Here is an 18,305-nt window from a genome sequence, read left to right on the forward strand (position 1 = left end):
CAGCCCAGCGAGTAAAGCCTCTGCCGCTGCCCCTGCAGTGCCGGCGTCCCGGTGTCCCGGCTGCTTCGCTTCTGATCCAGCTCCCTGCTAATGGCCTGGGAAAGCAACTGCTTGGGCCCCTGCTACCCATGTGGGAGACCCAGAGGAAGCTCCTGGCTCCTGACTTCAGCCTGTCCCAGAACAGCTGATGTGGCCATCTGGGGAGTGAATCAGTGGGTGGGAGACCTCTCTCTGTCTCCCCTTCTCTGTAAGTCTGCCTTTCAAATAAACAATTTCTTTTTGAAAAGGTAGATTTTCCTGTGTAATCCCAGTCCATTACCAGGAAAACCCTCCTTCTGCTTAGGTTTGCCCAGAGCAGATGTCCCGACTTGCCCCAGGATGGGCAAGTCTCTCATGATTCCGGGTGGCCGCAGAGCCCAGCACGCGTGTGCATGGACATCACCGTCCCTGGAGCGTGTTGCCTGCTGGCTCCAGGGCCTTGTCCCTGTGCGAGGTGACCTCTGAGATGGTCCCTTCTGTGTCCAGGTGGCAGCGTTCTCAGCTCTGCTCCGCCCCCCACCCCCCCGCCCTGGGGGCAGTGGCTCGGTCTTCAGAGCTGGGCTGTGAACAACAGCTGGGCCGTGGGAATGGGGAGTGGCTCTCCCTGCTGGCTGCTGCTTTGCAAGGCTTTCATTCCTCAGGGTGGGACGGGGGGGTTGGTGACGTGTTAGATGCTGCGGCCGCTGCAGGACGCACGCACAGGCACGCGGCCCGGGAGGGTGCAGGAAGAGTGGGGGGTGTCCCGCCCAGGTGGTGAGCAGATGGCTGCGGAGGGCTCTGCTGGCTGGTGCTGGGGCAAGGGCGGGCCCTGAGAGCCTGGATACTCTCGGGCATCTGTGCCTCAGCCCTTGCGTCCCCCACCCCGTGCCTGTGTCCCACAGACCCCCCGCCACAGCTGGTCCCTGCCCCCAACGTGACCGTGTCCCCCGGGGAGACCGCCATCCTCTCCTGCCGCGTCCTCGGCGAGGCTCCCTACAACCTGACGTGGGTTCGCGACTGGCGAGTCCTGCCAGCCGCCACCGGCCGGGTCACCCAGCTGGCCGACCTGTCCCTGGAGGTCGGCGCTGTCATCCCCAGCGATAGCGGGCGGTACCAGTGCATGGCCAGCAACGCCAATGGGGTCTCACGGGCTTCCGTCTGGCTCCTGGTGAGAGGTGAGGCCCTTCCTGCCACAGCTGTGCCCCCCCAGAAGCCCACCCGTCCATCCCCCTGCTCCGACACAGTCTCTGGCAGGCAGCCACAGCACATTCGGTGCTTTCTGACCCCCTAGGGAAAGGGGCTTCTACAGCCTCCTAGCCAAAGCCAAGTGGTCCTCGTCGTTGGAAAGTTCTTCCTAGCATCTAGCCTAAGTTTCTACTGCTACAGGCCAAGCCAATTCCACGTGTCTTGTCCTTTTCTCATGCCATCTAGCTCCCCCTCCCCCTCCACGTTCCCGCTGCATATCTAGGGCACTGGGTGAGAGGTCGGAGCTCAGGGTTCAGCAGAGATTGGGCAGCCCTGCAGGGTGGGAGCACAGGAGGCAGAACGCTCACCCTCTCTTGTGCCAGTGACTCTGCCTGGGGCGTGTTGAGCAGGATTCCAAGGCCAGGTCTGGGCTCTGCAGGTTGGAGATCTACTAGTCATGCCTGTCGCAGGTGTGTGTGGTGGGGTGCCTGCCGTTTCCAGATGAGCTGGGTTCAAGCCTCGCAGGCCTGTTGTCCTGGGAACTTTCCCAAGTTTAGGGCTGATATTAGGGCAGACCTAGGGGCCTCAGGATCACCACAGGGAAAGCTGTCCCCGGCTCCAGCAGCTGCCCCCCGAGGCGCTCAGCCCAGAGCAGAACCCTGGGAGCTTGATGCTTCCTGTCGGCAGGAGGTGGCTCCCATGTGGGGCGGCCACCTGGTCTACCCCAGGCCCCAGAGGATTCTGGTCTATCCCAGAATCCAAGGGGAGTCGGGCCCTTTGGGACCCTGCTTCCCTGTCCTGCTTGTCTGTGGCTGCAGGGAGGGGGAGAGGCCTGGGCTGGGTAGCGGATGGCACAGCCGCTCTGATGGGCTCGTCCCCACCTGTCCACTCTCCCTCTGGGCCACAGAGGCCCCGCAGGTCAGCATCCACACCAGGTCTCAGCACTTGCCCCAGGGCGTGGAGGTGAAGGTCAGCTGCTCAGCCTCGGGATACCCCACCCCCCACGTCTCCTGGAGCCGCGAGGGCCGCGCCCTGCAAGAGGACAGCAGGTAAGGGCCCCCCACACAGAGCTCTGGGGCTGGCACAGGCGGCCGAGGCTGGCTAGGCCTGGGCTTCTTGCCTGGGGTGGGGGGAGGGGGGCGGGGCACCCTTCTTCCTGTGGTCATTTGGGGGACAAGATTGCTTTGGAAATGCAGCAGTGGCCGTGGGGTCAGGGGCTCGGGCGCCAGGATCCAGCAGACCCTTCCGGGAACCTTGCTTCTCCCTTCAGGCTGCGTGGCCCTGGGCAAACACCCTTGCCTGTCAGCGTTTCGTGAACTAGAATTAAAGGCCCTGTAGGTAAAACGCCTGGGGCACAGCCCAGCCGCCGGCAAGCGCTCCGTGTGGGAGAGCGGTCGCTAGGGACACTGCTGCTGGTTAATTCGTCGGTAGTGATGAACGTTTTTGTGGCTGACTCAGAATCCAGGTGGACGCCCAGGGTACGCTGATCATTCGGGGCCTAGCCCCTGAGGATGCTGGGAATTATAGTTGCCAGGCCACGAACGAGGCTGGGACGGACGAGGAGACGGTCACCCTCTACTACACAGGTACCGGGCCCAGCGCACCTGCAGGAGGAGGGCCTCCCGCGTCCACTGAGCGTCTGGGCTGGGTCAGGCCGGGGGCACAGCAGTGCACACGTGGCCCCCTGGCCGGGGGGAGCTGGCCCAAAGCCAACAAGCAGGTGGCTGCGGATGGTGCTTTCCTGGGATGTCAGGGTGATGGGGGAGGGGCCGCCACACGCAGGGCCCAGCACGACCCTCGGCAGAGGTGACCCCTCTGCTGGTCCACGGCATTCCAGGCAGGGGTGGCGGGAGGGCAGTGTGGAGTGAGGGGTGCTGGCGCGGATGGCGTGAGGGGCTCCCCAAGGCTGTGGACTCCTCGCGCTGGGCCACGTGCAGGCTGGTCCCCAGCGGCCCCCCCTCCCTTGCAGACCCCCCGTCTGTGTCTGCTGTCAGTGCCGTGGTGCTTGTAGCCGTTGGGGAGGAGGCCGTGTTGGGGTGCAAGGCATCGGGGGTCCCCCCACCCCGGGTCATCTGGTATCGAGGTACGAAGGTGGGAGAGGGGCCTGAGGGGGGTCGGCTTTCCAGAAAACGAGTAGGGGTCTGGGGGGGCAGCACGGGTCCAGCAGGCCCAGCTTCTCCCCAGCCCGGTTCTGCAGTCGATGCTCGAGTTAGGAGCGGGATGGAGTCAGACCCAGATTCGAATCTTGGCTCTCCGGGGTGACCTTGGCGTGACTTGGAGTGTCTGAGCCTCAGTTTCCTTCACTGTCGAATGGGGCATTCCAAGATGGATTTGGTTGTGTGACGTGTTTAGAAGGAGCCAGACGCACCACACCTGGTGGTGGTGCTGAGGCCAGCGTGAATTCTGGAGAAGCAGGAATGGGGTAACCGCGGTTCGGAGGGCTGAGCGAGAGTGTGTGCAGTGTCTGCACGTGGCCCTGGGCGGAGCTGCTGCTCGCTTGTCAGGGCTGGGGGCCACTGCTTCGGCCCCCCTGGACGTGTGCAGGGCTCCCTCCCAAGGATCAGTCAGGACCACCGATGAGGCCCCTCCCACCGGTGGGCTCTGCTCTTTGCAGCACCTGTCGGGGGTCCCGGCCCTGCAGACAGGCAGGGCAGGCACTGTCAGCCCGGGGCTGCAGCATTTTGCCTGTGGCCTGCCTAGTGTTTGTGACGCTGCCTGCTCTGGCCCTGGGCCCCCTCCTCCCAGCCCCTTTTGAAAGGGGGCTTGCAGCGGAGTGCCGCGCAGCCTGAGAAGGCCTGGCATCCGGACACGCTGCGGCGTGGGTGAGCCTCGAGGGCTTGCCAGGTGACAGGAGCCAGTCCCCTGAGGACAGATCCGCCAGGCGTCTGCCAGTTCACAGGGACAGAGAGTGGAGTGCGGGTGCCGGAGGCTGGGGGCGGGCCCGGAGCTGGATGGAGGTGACGGGCACACAGTGTGGAGGTCCCTAATGCCACTGCAGTTAGGACAAGATGAGATGTTTTATGGGATGTATATTTTCCTGCAACGTAAAATACAAAATTAAATTGAATATAGGAAGGAGCGGGCAAGGGTCAGGGGGTGTGTGAGGCCCCGGGGAGATGGACATGTGGGCTATGGCCACCTCAGCTCCCGTGTCTGGGTCTGACCCAGTGGGAGGCCCAGGCACGAGTTCCTGGGTGGTGAGCCTGACAAGCCGGGGGTTGGCTGGGCCTCCACTTTGGTCTACAAGGGGCTCAGGGAAGACCAGCCTCATGGGGTGCAAGAGCCTGGCATCTGGGAGGCTGGAGGTACCGGCCTCTGTGGCGACCAGGGGATGCCAGCTGATGCTCTTTTTTTTTTTTTTTTTTTAAAGACTTATTTATTTGAGAGGCAGAGTTATAGACAGAGAGAGAGAGGTCTTCCATCCACTGGTTCACTCCCCACATGGCCACAACGGCTGGAGCTGGGCTGATCTGGAGCCAGGAGCCAGGAGTTTCTTCTGGGTCTCCCACATGGGTGCAGGGGACCAAGCACTTGGGCCATCTTCTACTGCTTTCCCAGGCCATAGCAGAGAGCTGGATCGGAAGGGGAGCAGCTGGGACTAGAGCCGGTGCCCATATGGGATGCCAGAGCCCCAGGCCTAGCCCACAACCCCACAGAGCCGGCCCCGACTGACTCTCTTTCTTGTGTGGTCCAGGGGGCCTTGAGATGATTCTGGCTCCTGAGGGCTCCATGTCGGGGACGCTGCGGATCCCAGCGGTTCGCGAGAGGGATGCTGGGGTCTACACCTGTCGAGCCATCAACGAGCTGGGTGACGCCACCGCGGAAATCCAGCTGGAGGTCGGACGTGAGTGTGCCCCGCCCTGCGGCTCCTGCCCCTGGCTGCCATCGTGGCCTCGGGACAGGGTTGATGGAGAGAAGCTGGCGTGCGTGTCGCGGCTCCCTGGGTCGCACATCGCCCCACACTCTGCGGCTGAAGCCGTGAGCGTTTGTTCTTTCCCATTCGGAGGGCCAGGCATCAGGCGTGGCTCAGCTGGACGGTTCTGGTGCAGGGCCTGCCACGTGGCCACCATCGGAGTCCCCTCCAGGCTCACTCAAGTGGCTGTGGCGTGAGGCTTCCATCCCTTGCCACGTGGGCTTTCCCCAGGGCAAGAGTGTGGGCGGGCAGGATGGAGAGAGAGGGTCCAGGGTGGAAGCCACTGTCTGTCCCCACACACTGTCCCTTCTGCCCATTCTGCTGGTCACAGACCAGCCCCAGGGCCCTGTGATTGGGAGGGGTCACACAAGCCAGAGAGTCCAGAAGGGAGGGGTCTCTGGGGGCTGCTTGGAGGCGGCATCCCACAGAGCCAGCGTGGTTCAGGCTGGGGCTGACAGCCGAGTTCGTCTCTACTCTGTCACTTTCCGCCATTCTGCCCTGAGGGCCGGGTGTCGTTCCCTGAATGAGGCTTGGTGCAGGGTCTGGCCCCTCGACTGCTTGGCAAACAGAGAGGGGCGACTGTACTCGTTGTACATGGGGAGCGTGAGTCCTGTGTGTTCATGAGGTCTGAGTTCCAGGCCTGGCTCCCGGCACGGGACTGGCTGCAAAGCCACAGGCACAGCTCCTTGGCAGGCTGAGCCAGTGCAGGTTGGACTCCAAGGCTTTGCTGTGGCCACAGCGGGAGAGGCAGACGCTGGGGGCTCTGGGGAGGACGGAGAGCCGAGAGCGTGTGCGTCTAGGCTGGGTGGGCCAGGCTGGGCCGAGGCCGACAGTGGCTCAGGTAGCCAAGGGCTCCCCAAGGTGCCATCTTAGACTGGTGACCTTCCCGGCTTCGTGCCCTTAGCCTTCATCTGTTCATTTGTGCTATCATTCATTCCTCTAACAAGGGCCACCAGGTGCCCGTGTGCCAGGCCCTGTCACATGGAGCCATGGCTGGAGAGACGTGGGGACTCCCTGTAAGCTGAGAGCAGAAAAACCAGGCATCTGGAAGTGCATCCTCAGGGTGTGGGGACCCGAGGAAGGGGGCCAAGCTAACACCGGGAGCTGGGAAGGCTTCCTGGGCGAGGTGTTGTCCCAGCTGGAGCCAGAGCAGCCAGGCAGGCGTGGAGCTGGGGACAGTGTTCCAGGGAAAGGGAACAGCACGTGCAAGCTCCCGCCTCCCGGACACCATGGCCGGAGAAGTGAGGCAGGGAGCGAGTGACACCGGGCAGGAGAGGCGTGGAGGCCAAGGCAGCTGTCACCTGCTGCCGGTCACTTCCGGCCTGGGGTCCCTGAGAGGTTCTGGGAGAAGAGCTGTGTGTCCACACCTTCTGTGCTGTGTGGCCAGGCTCTCAGCTGGGCTGGGCCGGGGTGGAAAGTCATGGGCCCAGGAGCCTGAATGTGGCGGGAGTGGAGCCGAAAGCCACACTTCTGTGGCATCAGCCAGCTCTAAGCTGACACCTGTCGTCCTCAAAGCAATGCTGGGGGGTGGCAGCTGGCCTCGTCTCATGCACAGGTGGGGAAACTGAGGCACGGGGAGATTCAGTGTCTTGCCTGAGACCATGCAGCTGGTGGGCGGCAGAGCTGGCACTGAGCCCTGGCCATGGTTGTGGTGCTGCCAGCATCCTTCTCTCTGGGCCCCGGGCTTCTGGTGGGCAGAAATGCTCCTGGGATGTGGTGCAAGTGAGAGGCGGAGGGGCCTGTGACGCAGTGGGCTCCGGTAAAGCCACTGCCGCAGGAGTCAGCCTGAAGGTCCCGGGAGAGTAGGGCACTGCTCCGGCGGGTGTGTGTGTGTGTGTGTGTGTGCTGCGGCCGTCATCCTGTGGGCCTCCTCTGGTCTCCAGCCAAGCTTTTCCTCTTCGGGGTCCAGGCTGATGTGCCCACCTCGCCCTGTTCCTTCCCTGTCTGCCGCTGGCCTTGGGGCTGTCTCTGCGCGTCAGAGGGAGGGTACGGCCGGCAGCCTGGAGGCAGAGCTGCGGAGGCACTGGCACCCTGTGGCCTTGGATCACGGACGGCGTGGAGGCCGGCCCAGCAGCTGTGGAGCTGGAGGGAGCCCGCTTGGCAGCGGCAGTGGGAAATGAAATTTTCTGCTCATCTGGGTGGCAGCTGCGCCTTGGCTCTCCTGGCCAAGCTGGCAGAGGCTGGGGATGGGTGGCACTGTGCCCACGTCCTGCTGTTGAGCTGGGAACAGGCTTCCTGCTGGTGTTCGGGGCACGAGAGGGGGGCGGCCTTCCCCTCCCGCCGCGGCTGTGCCTGCACTTGGGAGCAGCCCGAGGGCTCTTTGGTGTCCCCTGTGGGCGCAGGTGGGCTGAGAGGGGCGGCTGAGGCGGAGGGCTGGTCCCACAGCTGGTGATGTGGCTCTGCAGCGGGCACCCCCTGCCCGAATTCAGGGTCCTGATTACTTTGCTTGATTTCCTTTCCAAGGCTGCCCGCTGCCTGTCTGCCCTCTCACTTAGTCCTGGCTTCTCATGCGCTCCCAGCAGCGCTCAGTGCTGGATGGGTGAGCTGGGGAGTAGGGACGGGCTCGTGTGGGCACTGCAGACCCTTGGCCAGCCTGGGGTGGGGGAGCAGAGAGAAGCGAGCCGGGGGGCAGGCATGGCCTGTCCCGCGTAGCTTCTCCATCACGCTCTGTGGGCAGAAGCCCTGCGATATATTTAGGAGCCCAGGATGACGTTCTGATGTTAATTTCCTTTAGAGTCAGGATGAAAAATGAGTAATAGTGATGAGAGGAAGATGACCAGCTGGAGCTGTAGGTGTCTTTGTACTGAGGCATTTAAAAATCTGTCTGAAATATTTCTTTATGGAGGAAAACGCTCGTGAGCGTCATCTGTGGGCCTGGCCAGCGGGGCCGGGGCTGCAGGCTGGTCGCAGCCTCTCCGTATGGGGACAGCATCGTGGAGTGCGGGCCCCCTGCTCAGGCACCACTGCCCCCTCAGGCTCTCAAGGCAGGGCCTGGGCCCGGGCCTCCGCCTGGTGCACTCTAGCCCTCTGCACAGCACCCCTCCCTCCTCCTGCTTAAACCGTGCAGGGGTCTCCCTGCCAGCCCCGCCCAGGGCCTGCAGGGGCTCCAGGCGGTCCCTGGAACTTTCAGGGGGAATAATGGAGCCCACTCTTTCCAGAGCGGGAAACTGAGGCCTGAGTGAGGGCCTGGGGCTGTCAGCCCAGTGTCTGTTGCTCTGGGGGTCAGGAGGCGGCCGAGAAGTCACCACCTGTGCCATCATCCCTTCACTATGGCCAGAGCTTCCATGGGTTCCTTCCTCCTGGAAAACCCCTGGGAGGGCAGTGTGGCCCCTGCCTGGGTCCTTGCTGACCCCACCCGCGCCATTCTGAAGAGCAAGGAGCTTGCAAGTGCCCCTCCCTGCACCCGAGCTGCAGCCTCCTTCGCACAGAGAAGTCGCCCACCCTCTTGCTTGCAACCCTTGTTCCTGCCGGTCGCTCTCGTGGGGCGGCCATCTTCCCTCTCTCTTCCCTCCCCCCCCTCCCCCTTGCACTGACTCAGTCCTGCCGGCTGCTGGCCCAGTCCCTGTACCCCAGGCTGCCTCACAGGAGGCACAAGGGAGCAGGTGCAGGGAGTGAGGCTGCCCCAGCAGGGACCTGAGGCTTTCAGGAGCCTGCACTTTGCTCCCTGCCCGTGGGAGCCGGGAGGGGACAGAGGCACAGTGACCTGGTCAGCTCGGGTGGCCAGGAACAGGCTCTCGTGGGCAGCAGTGCAACACAGAGATCTGTTTCTCACGGCTCCCACGGTGGATGTCGTGGCTCGGGGTGCCAGCATGGCTGGGCTCTGCCAGGGCTCTCTCGCGGTGGCCGCCCCCTTCCTGTGGCCTCCCCTGGGTGCATGTGAGTGGACGGGGGAGTAGCCAGCTGTCTGCGTCTCTGCACTAAGGGCACTAACCCCAGGTGGGGCTCCACCCCCATGACCTCATGCACACCTGATTCCTCCCAGAGGCCCCGCCTCCAGACCGCACTCCTCGGGGCCAGGGCTCCAGCCTGGGGATTTCCTGCGGTCACCGCTCAGCCCGGGGCTGAGCCCCCTCCTTGCCCCTCATGAGTCCTTGCTGCACACAGGCTCTGCCACCCTCAGCTGCAGAGGGGCCTCCCCGGGAGTGGCTCTGCCAACATCCACCTGTCCTGGCTCCTGCAGCTCCTGCCCCAACCTGTCAGAGGCCAAGGCACAGTGGGGGTTCCTGGGAAGTGAGGGCGCTGGGCGGCTGTGAGGAGGGGCTTGGCACCCCAGAGCAGAGATGAGCCCCTGAGAACAGCACCAGGTTGACATCCCGGTCCCCCTTCTCCCAACTTGGACTTGGGGCCTCAGCCTCCCCTCCACCCACTGAGGGGCCTGGGGTCCTGGTCGGCGAGACAGGCTTGGCAGCACAGCCCTGCTGATCCCAGTGCTCGGGGTGGGCCCCAGCTGGGTAGCCCAGGCTTGGGTCTGGCTGCTTTGGGAGTGACCCCTGCAGGAAGATGGAAGAGGCAGGCGCAGCTGTGGCTGGCACAGCACCCAGGGGTGAAGGGTGAAGGGTTGTGGGTCGGGAGTCTGGGCTTTGGTGTTGGTCAGCCCTGGGCTCCGATCGCAGCTCTGCCCTTGACTTTGAGCTGTGACCCTGGGCGGGACTCTCCATGTCTCTGACTCAGTTTCTTCTTGTGTAGAATGAGGGCTGTGGTAGTAACACCCACTTTGCGAGTTCATGGAAACACTGGGTGACATCGTGGTGCCCAGAGCACTCCTTTCGCTGCCTGTCACCCAGCAGGGTGCCGAGCGCCATCCTCTGCACCTGTCACTCGCACTTCTCGGCCGTGCACGTCAAGCCTAGGAAGGGGATGGAGAGGAGAGGGGGCTTCAGAGGGCTCCAAGGTTGGGGCACAAAGCTGGGCTGGCTGGGGCGAAGGAGGGGAGGGGGTGGAGGCGCACTCAGGGCCCGAGCAAGCCTGAGACCCGCTCGGGGGAGGCGAGGCATGGAGGGGGCCCCAGTGTTGGCCTGTGCACAGCTGGGATGGCAGACTTTTGGGTACCTGGCCCTGGGCCTGAGCCCGGCTCCGCCTGGGGTGGTAGGGGGTGGCGGGGCTGTGCCGGAGCAAGGCCTGAGTGAAGGCTGGCTGCGAGCCTCGGCCTCGGTGGCTGCCGGGCCCGGGAACGGAGGGCGGCGTCTGAGGCTGGGTCCAAGACGTCTTCCTCCTCACAGTGATTTTCCAAGTTGTGTTTATTTCTCCTTGGAACTTCCCAAATCCCTGAGGCCAGGAGGGAATCTGATGTCATGGTTTGGACGGGAGAGGGAGGTTTCTGGAAAGGATGGAAAGAACAGAGAGGTGGAGGCTTGTCCGTGGTGCTGGGCGCCAACGGGTAGCAGGGGCCAGAGACCCCCCCGCCCCGCCCGGGGGGAGCGTAGGGGATGGGTCTGGAGACTCCGCTTTGGGAAGGGACTTGCTTCTGACTTCCTGATAATGAAGTGCAGACCAAGCGGAGAAGGAAAGGCGTGGACGCGACCCCGCAGGCCGTTAACAGCGCTTCCTTACCTCGGGGAAGGGCGGGTGTTGTGCGGATCAAGAATTGGGGGACTTTCCACCCTCCGTGGATTGTTGGAGCTTCCTACAGCCCCGGTGGCCAGGACAGCCCTTGTCCAGGCCTGCTGCCCGGGCTCAGTGTTTAGCACGGCCCCTTGTCACTCCTCAGTGTCCTGTGTATGCCATGAGGTGGCGTTTTATATGCTTCTTCCCGAGTCGGTGGCCCGTGATCCCCAGGGAGGCGGCTCTTTGTGGAGGCTACGACGCAGGTCAGGATGTCGGCATCTGGTTTCAGAGTGCTTGGGCTCCTGGCTCCAGCTCCCTGCTGATGCAGACCAAGTGACTGGGTTCCTGCCACCCACGTGGGGGCCTGGATTGGGTTTCCGGCTCCCAGCTTTGGCCCAGCCCTGACCTGGCTTTCGTGGGCACTTGGGAAGTAAACCAGCAGAGGGAGTGTACTCCCGTCTCTGTCTCTCTGTTTCTCAAATAAGTAAGTGAATACATAAAACTGAAAAATAGCAGAAACCCAGAAGGGGCCGTGGACTTGGCACCTGAGCCCAGCCGGCCTCTCTGGCCTGGTTCTCTGCACCCAGAGAGTGGCCCGGCCCAGGCCAGCGGGTTCGGCACTTCAGAGGCAAGTCTAGGACCCCTCCAAGGCGAAGCCCCCTGTGGCCCAGGGGGTGGGGGAGGGGAGGGAGGGGGGTCTGAGAGGCAGCGGGGGCTCCCCTCCAGCCTCCCAGTGAGCCACCACCCTGGCTGGCCATGGTCATGGTCAGACTCAGCAACGCACGCCTTCTTGAGGCCCAAGGGTGCCATGCAGCGGCTCAGAGGTGGACTTCCTGGGAGGGGTCACAGCCAGGAGCAGGCGTGTGGCTCCCCTGTGTGGCGGGGCTCCAGTGAGGGCCCTGAGACCCGATGTGGGGGTAGGAGGGGCAACGGTGGCCCCATCGCACTGCAGTCCATGCCTCCGCCTTGTCCCCAAGAGCTCTGTCCTGCAGCCTGCGCAGGAGTCAGCTGCCCGTTTGTAAGGGTGAAGCTGGAAGAGGGGGCTGCCAGGCATAGGGGGGGAGGGGCAGAAGGGCACAGGCGGCTGGGCTGGATGGGCGTGGCTGACCTGTGCCTCCCCGTAGATGCACCTCGGCTGACAGAGCTGCCCCGGAACGTCACTGTGGAGCTGGGCACCAGCGCTTTCCTGGCCTGCCGGGCCACCGGCCGCCCACCCCCGAAGGTCACCTGGCGCCGGGCAGACGGCCAGCCGCTGGGGCCCCGGCAGGGCAGCAGGACCCGGCAGCCCTCGGGCGTGCTGTTCCTGGAAAGTAAGAGATCAGGGTGGGCTGTGGGCGGTCCCGGTCCCCCAGCACTGACCGCAGGTCACTCAGAACCTGACTGTGACCGTGACAGTGATAAAACCTGCGCGTGGGTTGACTGTCAGGCCCGCTCTGTAGAGCTGTGTGGGTGACGGGAAGTGGCAATACCGCTGAGTGTCACGGAGGGGTCAGCGGCTCTCACGGTCACATGACGGCTGCTGCACCGCTTTTTAGCCCATGCTGTGCGCTTTCTTCACCTCCTGTCGAGCCCTTCCAATCACAGTACAAGGTTCCGGTGTGCTCTGTTATCCTGTTCTACAGATGGGCAAGTTGAGGCCTCTTCCCACCCTTTCCTCTCTGCCGTCCCAGCCCTCCTGTCTGATCCTCTGCAGGCCAGGCTGTGCTAAGGGCCTCCGGGCTCTGTGGAGCTGGGCCTGTGGGGCCGGAGGCCATGGCCCTGGAGGTCAGCCGCCTCTTTCCTGTCCTCAGGTGTAGGCCCTGAAGACCAGGCCCTGTACATCTGTGAAGCTCGAAATGTCTTCGGGAAGGTCCAGGCCGAAGCCCAGCTCACTGTCACAGGACACGGTTCGCTGGGGGCTTGGAGGGTCCTGGGGTTTGGGGAGGCAGATGCTCCCCGGGAACCCCCAGGGAGGCCCTTCACGGCCACCACATCCTCTGGGACAGAGGTGCCCATGGCCAGCGGTGTCCAGGGGCCCTTGGACCCTCTAGCACCCCCAATCTTGAGACACCTGTTCCCTGGGGAGGCAAGTGGGGCCTCTGTGCCCTGGGTGACCCACAGGGGCTGTGCTGTGGCCGATGCCGTCTCGTCTCCCTGCAGTAGCCCCGGAGATTGCCAGCAGTGCTTCCACGGTCCGCGTCCTGGAGGGGCAGCCCGTGTCCCTGTCTTGTATCATCCTGGCGGGGAGACCCCTCCCAGAGAGGCACTGGCTCAAGGACGGCCGGCCTGTGAGTGCTGGGCTCCTCCGGGCGGGGCGGGCGGGGGGCCTCGGGCATTGAGGGAGGGTGTCACGTGCACGTCCTGTTCACCTCTGCTTCGTGGCTCCCTTCTTTGGAATGGCCTCTCCTTCCTTCTCCTTCCTACCTTATTCCAGAAGTTTCTCTGGAATCCCTACAAGCTCCAGGCAGGGCTGCTGGCCCCCAGGGCGGCTCAGCAGGAGGATCCAGGGAGCAGAGACTCAGCGGTGGCCCTGACTCGATGCCTTCGTCACCACTGCTCTGAGGGGCAGAGCTGCGGCCTGTGCGGTGTCCTGTCTGCCCCGAGCACCCATGCACTGATGGACACACGCGCTGCTTTATCAGTTCACTCCGGCTGGATTTCCTGTTTCCTCTGTCCCTCCTGCTGGGTCTCTCCCCCCCCCCCCTCCCTGTCCTCAGTTCTCCTGTCCTGCCCTGGACACACCAGGGGTCCCAGTGCCTTCGAGGCTGTGAAGAGGGGCCCTCACCCCCTTACTTGTGAGTTAACTTTAAAAGTTGGATTTATTTGAAAGGCAGAGAGAGAGAGAGCGAGAAAGAGCGAGCGAGCGCTGTCCCATTTGGTTCACTCTCCAGATGCTTGCAACTGCTGGGCCAGGCCAGGCTGAAGCCTAGAGCCCAGAACTCACGCCAGGTCTCCCACGTGGGACGGGACCCACGTACGTGGGCTGTCACCTGCTGCCCCCAGAGGTGCGCCTTGGCAGGAAGCTGGATGCAGAGCTGGGCGTCCCAGGTGGCACCTTCCCTGCTGTGCCAGATGCCCACCCGCCCGTGTTTGTTTAAGCACCGACAGATGGGGGAGGAGGACACTTCAGGAGGCAGCGACCGCACGGCTGTGCTTTGTGTCCCTGCTGCCTGGCGTGGCCTCGTGTCCTGACCCAGGCGAGGGGCGCAGCCCCCTCACAAGTGCTCCCTGCAGTCAGACAAGCCCCTCGGCTGCCTCGCCTGCCCCACCCCCCACGGCCCATCTGAACTCTTTCCCTACAGTCCTGCCAGGCTGGACAACTCTCCACCCCCTGGGAAACCGCTGCTGTGCCGCGTCTCAGCTCACGCTGGTCCCGCCCTCAGGACGCTGTCCTTGTCCTGCCGCCTGTCTCTCTCTTCCTGTCCTCGATTAGAGCAGCAGTGAGTGGCGTAGGGCAGAGCCAGCTGCCACTTGTGGTGTTAGCACCTTCGTTCCTCAAACCTAACCTGGAAGAAGGAGCTATTATTCTTGCCCATTTGACAGACAGGGAAACCGAGGCTTAGTGAGATCAAGTCAGACGGTTGAGATCACTTAGCTAGTAAGTGGCCAAGCGGGGCTGGAACCCAGGTGCCGGACCCCACAGCCCAAGCCTTAAAACCGAAGCCGAGAGTCTCGGACGACTGCCCCTGGGCCCATCTGGCCGTGGCCGCGTATCAGGTTTTGGTGGAACCCAGCTGTGCTCACTCGGTTTGTCTGTGGCTGCTCTAGTGCCGCACCGCAGAGGGGGATGGTTGAGCTGTTTATCCTGGTCTCGGTGGACCTCTGGCTGACCCTGCTCTGAGCCCCAGGTTAAGTGTCAGCTCCTCCAAGGCCTCTGCTCATCCCCTGTGGGCCCCCAAGTTCCTTCTGTGCACCCCTCCTGGCTCTCAACCTGCGTGTTTCAGAACCGCCGGGGGAGTTTGCCGACACCTTGCTGCTCCCGCCTGGAGCGCATCGACTGGGCCAGCGCTCCTGGTGGAGCCCGCGTCACTGTCAGGGAAAGTCTGCCTGGTGCATCTTACAGACGGCCCCGGCGTTTCCCCACGCGCCACCAAGTTTGAGCACAGCCACGCTCGGCGCTCCTCTGTTAATGTTGCTTCTGGAGGCCAAGAGCACGACCCCCTCGTGGCTCCTCCCCAGATAGCCCCCTGCCGCACGCCTGCCCTGGGCCCCACTCCCTCGCCTGGGGCCCCTCGCTGGGCACAGGGCATGGCTGGGCCTTTCCAGGGGTTGCCCAGGCCTGGCTCTGGAGCTGCGCTCTCCTTCCCTAACTCTGGTCCTGCCGGGCGGCCCTGGGGCGCCACCTGGAGCTGCGCTCTGCATCTTGGCGTGGCCGTGCCCTGCTCAGCCCCTGGACGGGGCCTCCCTGCAGCCCTGAGCTCCAGCCCCTCCTCACTAAAGGCTAACATTCTCAGAGACCCCCAGGGGCCCAGCTTGTCTCCGAGTCCTGCCGTGGTCCAGTTGACAGAGTGGCAGTGGGGTTGAGATGTGCAGGGGTCCGCCTACCTCACCAGCTCGGGTCCGTGGGGGTGCATGAGTCTCAGAGAAGAGGTGGGGGCAGGGCGGCCGGGCTGTCACCCCCACTAAGGTCCTCCACTCCCAAAGTGCCGTCCGACAGCTCTGTCTCGGCTGCCCTGAGCCACTGCTTCCGCTCTCTCCCCAGCTCCCACCTGGCCGCCGGCCCTCTGTCCGGGCGGATGGCAGCCTCCACCTGGACCGTGTGCTGCAGGAGGACGCGGGCAGCTACAGCTGCGTGGTCACCAACACAGCTGGCTCTCGGCACCGGGATGTGATGCTGGTGGTCCAGGGTGAGCCCCGGGCCCCCGGTGGCAGGAGGGGGAGGGGCAGGGGCCAGGACAGGCTGGGGAGGGTGACCGGTCTTGAATACCCATGTTTAGAAAAACTGCCCAAAGAACACATACTTGCTGTAGGAAAATTAGGGATCTGACATGTTTAAAAAAACACAGCGCATTCCAGTAGCTAAGAATAACCAGATGTTACATTTTGCTGTGTATCTTTGCACATTCTGCACACGCACGTTCCCGACACAACCGTCCACAGCCGTCCTCGTCCCGTGGTGTCTGAGGGCAGGGCTTCCAGGACCCGCCGTGGATACCAGAGTCTCCCAGTGTGCAGGGCCCTAACATGGTGTCAGATCCAACTGCACACAGCCTCCCACTCCCTGACGGTCATCTCTGGGTGACTTAGGGTGCCTAATTCAACATCAGTGCTTTCTAAGTACTCAGACTGTAGTGGATAGGGAACAGTGACGAGACGAAAAGTCTGCATCTGTTAGCGGGGCTGCGATTTAAAAAATTATTTATATTTTAAAGATTCATTTATTTATTTGAAAGGCACAGTTGCAGAGAGATAGAGAGAGAGGCAGAGAGAGAGACAATCGTCCATCTGTTGGTTCACTCCCCAGATGGCCATAACATCCAGCACTGAGCCAGGGTGAAGCCAGGAGCTTCTTCCAGTCTCCCACACGGGTGCAGGGGCCCAAGGACTTGGACCATCTTCTACCGATTTCCCAGGCACATTAGCAGGGAGCTGGATCAGAAGTGGAGCAGCCGGGACCTAACTGGCATTCATATGAGATGCCAGTGTCACAGGTGGTGGCTTAACCCACTGCACCACAATGCTGGCCTGGCCGCCGGCTTCTGGCTTGTCCTCCCCACCATCCTGCTCCTAGTTGCCTGGCCCCTGCTCCTCTTCAAGACCACCCTTTGTAAGCTGGGGGCCCAGGTGGTGCCGAGGACGGGTGTGGCACCTGTTGCTAAGCCCACTTTGCCCAGCAGACACCAGTTTCTGCCGCTTGTCACCTGTACGTCCCTCCAGGGCTGAGCAGAGGGAGCTGGGGCTGGGTCAGCTTCTAGGCTGTTCCGGACAAGCCAGCCCCCAGCAGACGGCCAGGCTCACTCCCACGCCGGCCGCTCCGTCTGGGGGAGGAGTTGGTGATACTCGGGTGGCGATAGCCCTGGATGCCATGCCGTTTCAATTTTCCTTTGGACGGTTTTTAGGTGGTAGAACACGCATCCCATAAGCCTCGTCACTTTAGCCATTTGTACTTGCACTGCTCACCTCCCTGAGGTGGTTATGGGGTGGCTGTGGCTCTAGAACTTCCCACGGCTGACCTGGCAGCCGGCCCCCCAGCCCGGGAGCTCTGGAGTAAGTGGCTTACATCACTCAGCGTTCCCCGCGTGGCAGCGGCATTGCCTCCCCCCCGCCCCGGCACCCGGTTTTTCAGAGCAGTTCCACTGACAGAGCTGGCGGAGGCACAGAGCTCTCCCTGCCCCCTCATGCCTGCAGCCCCACCCACCCACCCACCTGTGCTCCTGCACTTGAGGCTGGGCCGGCTGTAGGGGGCAGCGACGTGCACCTGGCGCCACCCCTGCCCCGGTGTCCTGGGAGCTCCGCCCGTCCGTCCCTCGTGCTCCTGACTTCGGCCTTTCCCAGAATGCCGTGAGGCGGGAATGGGTTCCGCCGGCCTCTGAGGCAGAGCGGTGCCATGACCTGAGTGCATGTGGGCTACAGAAGGGGGGCTGCTGTGGGTGTTCCCGGCTGATGGAATCGGTTTGTTTGTCCAAGTGCCGCCCAGGATCCACCCCACGGCCACGCACCATGTCACCAACGAAGGGGTGCCGGCCTCCCTCCCCTGCCTGGCCTCTGGAGTCCCCACCCCCACCATCACCTGGACCAAGGTAGGCGGAGCCTGTTGCTGGGAGAGTCCCCGAGGGTGGGCCCTGTGCACCCTGGGGAGGGCTACGTCACCTGTGGCCCTGTCCTAGGAAACCAAGGCTCTGACCTCGAGGGGCACCCACTACAACGTGAGCAAGGACGGCACCCTGGTCATCGCCCAGCCGTCAGCCCGGGATGCCGGGGCCTACGTCTGCACAGCCACTAACGCTGTGGGCTTCTCCAGCCAGGAGATGCGGCTGTCTGTCAACAGTGAGTGACCGCGGGCCCTGCCCTGAGAGAGGGTTGCAGCTGGTGTGGGGGCAGAGTGGCTCCAACTCCGCCTTTGTAAGTCCCCGGGAACCAGGTCTGCCAGGAGGCCGGGCCCTGCCCACCTCCTCACACATTTCTGCAATGGCCCATCCTGCCACAGGGCCTTTGCACGGGCTGTCCCTTCTGTTTGGAAGCCCAGCTGGCTCCTGCCCCTGGCTGGACTGTCCTCTTTGTAGCATGGGTCACGACAGTGGTTAAGTCATTATTTGCACGGTGAAGGGTTCGATGCCGCTATGGCCTGCAGACCCTCACTGCTGTGAGGAGGCGGGGTGGGCCCATCTCCCAGCCATCAGGGCAGAGCAGGGCACCCTGTAACCGGGTGGGGGTTGATGAGTGAATGTCAGCCCGCCGGGTCCTCCCAGAGCCAAATTTTTCTATTGAAAAAAAAAAAAAAAGTTCAAAGGGGGTGGCATTTCTTCTCTGAACTAATGATGTGGGGGGACAAAGTGGGCTGGGGGGCTTTATGTGCCCCACTGGATGGCGGTGTCATTCTTGTCGCTCAGATGTGCCCTGGGTGCCTCCAGCATGGAGCACGGGGAGGGGGGGGGGCGGGCAGAGGAAGGATGGGACAGAGTCCTCTCTGTCCTCAGGGGCTCCTCGGGCTTGAGAGGAAGACCCC

The 18,305-nt window shown here is 63.3% G+C and overlaps 1 protein-coding gene across 1 annotated transcript in view; it reads left to right on the plus strand.

The window, feature by feature from the left end:
- HMCN2 (hemicentin 2) overlaps positions 1-18,305 on the plus strand; it is a 141,462-nt gene that overhangs the window by 36,221 nt on the left and 86,936 nt on the right. The window contains exons 11-21 of the mRNA XM_070058093.1: positions 921-1,193; positions 2,111-2,252; positions 2,662-2,789; positions 3,173-3,286; positions 4,898-5,047; positions 11,785-11,970; positions 12,451-12,546; positions 12,800-12,927; positions 15,342-15,486; positions 17,267-17,379; positions 17,467-17,626. Coding sequence (XP_069914194.1) covers positions 921-1,193; positions 2,111-2,252; positions 2,662-2,789; positions 3,173-3,286; positions 4,898-5,047; positions 11,785-11,970; positions 12,451-12,546; positions 12,800-12,927; positions 15,342-15,486; positions 17,267-17,379; positions 17,467-17,626 — 1,635 coding nt within the window. The remainder of the gene's footprint in view (positions 1-920; positions 1,194-2,110; positions 2,253-2,661; positions 2,790-3,172; positions 3,287-4,897; positions 5,048-11,784; positions 11,971-12,450; positions 12,547-12,799; positions 12,928-15,341; positions 15,487-17,266; positions 17,380-17,466; positions 17,627-18,305) is intronic.

Source organism: Oryctolagus cuniculus, chromosome 1 (assembly GCF_964237555.1).
Source record: "Oryctolagus cuniculus chromosome 1, mOryCun1.1, whole genome shotgun sequence".
Lineage (NCBI taxonomy): Eukaryota > Metazoa > Chordata > Mammalia > Lagomorpha > Leporidae > Oryctolagus > Oryctolagus cuniculus.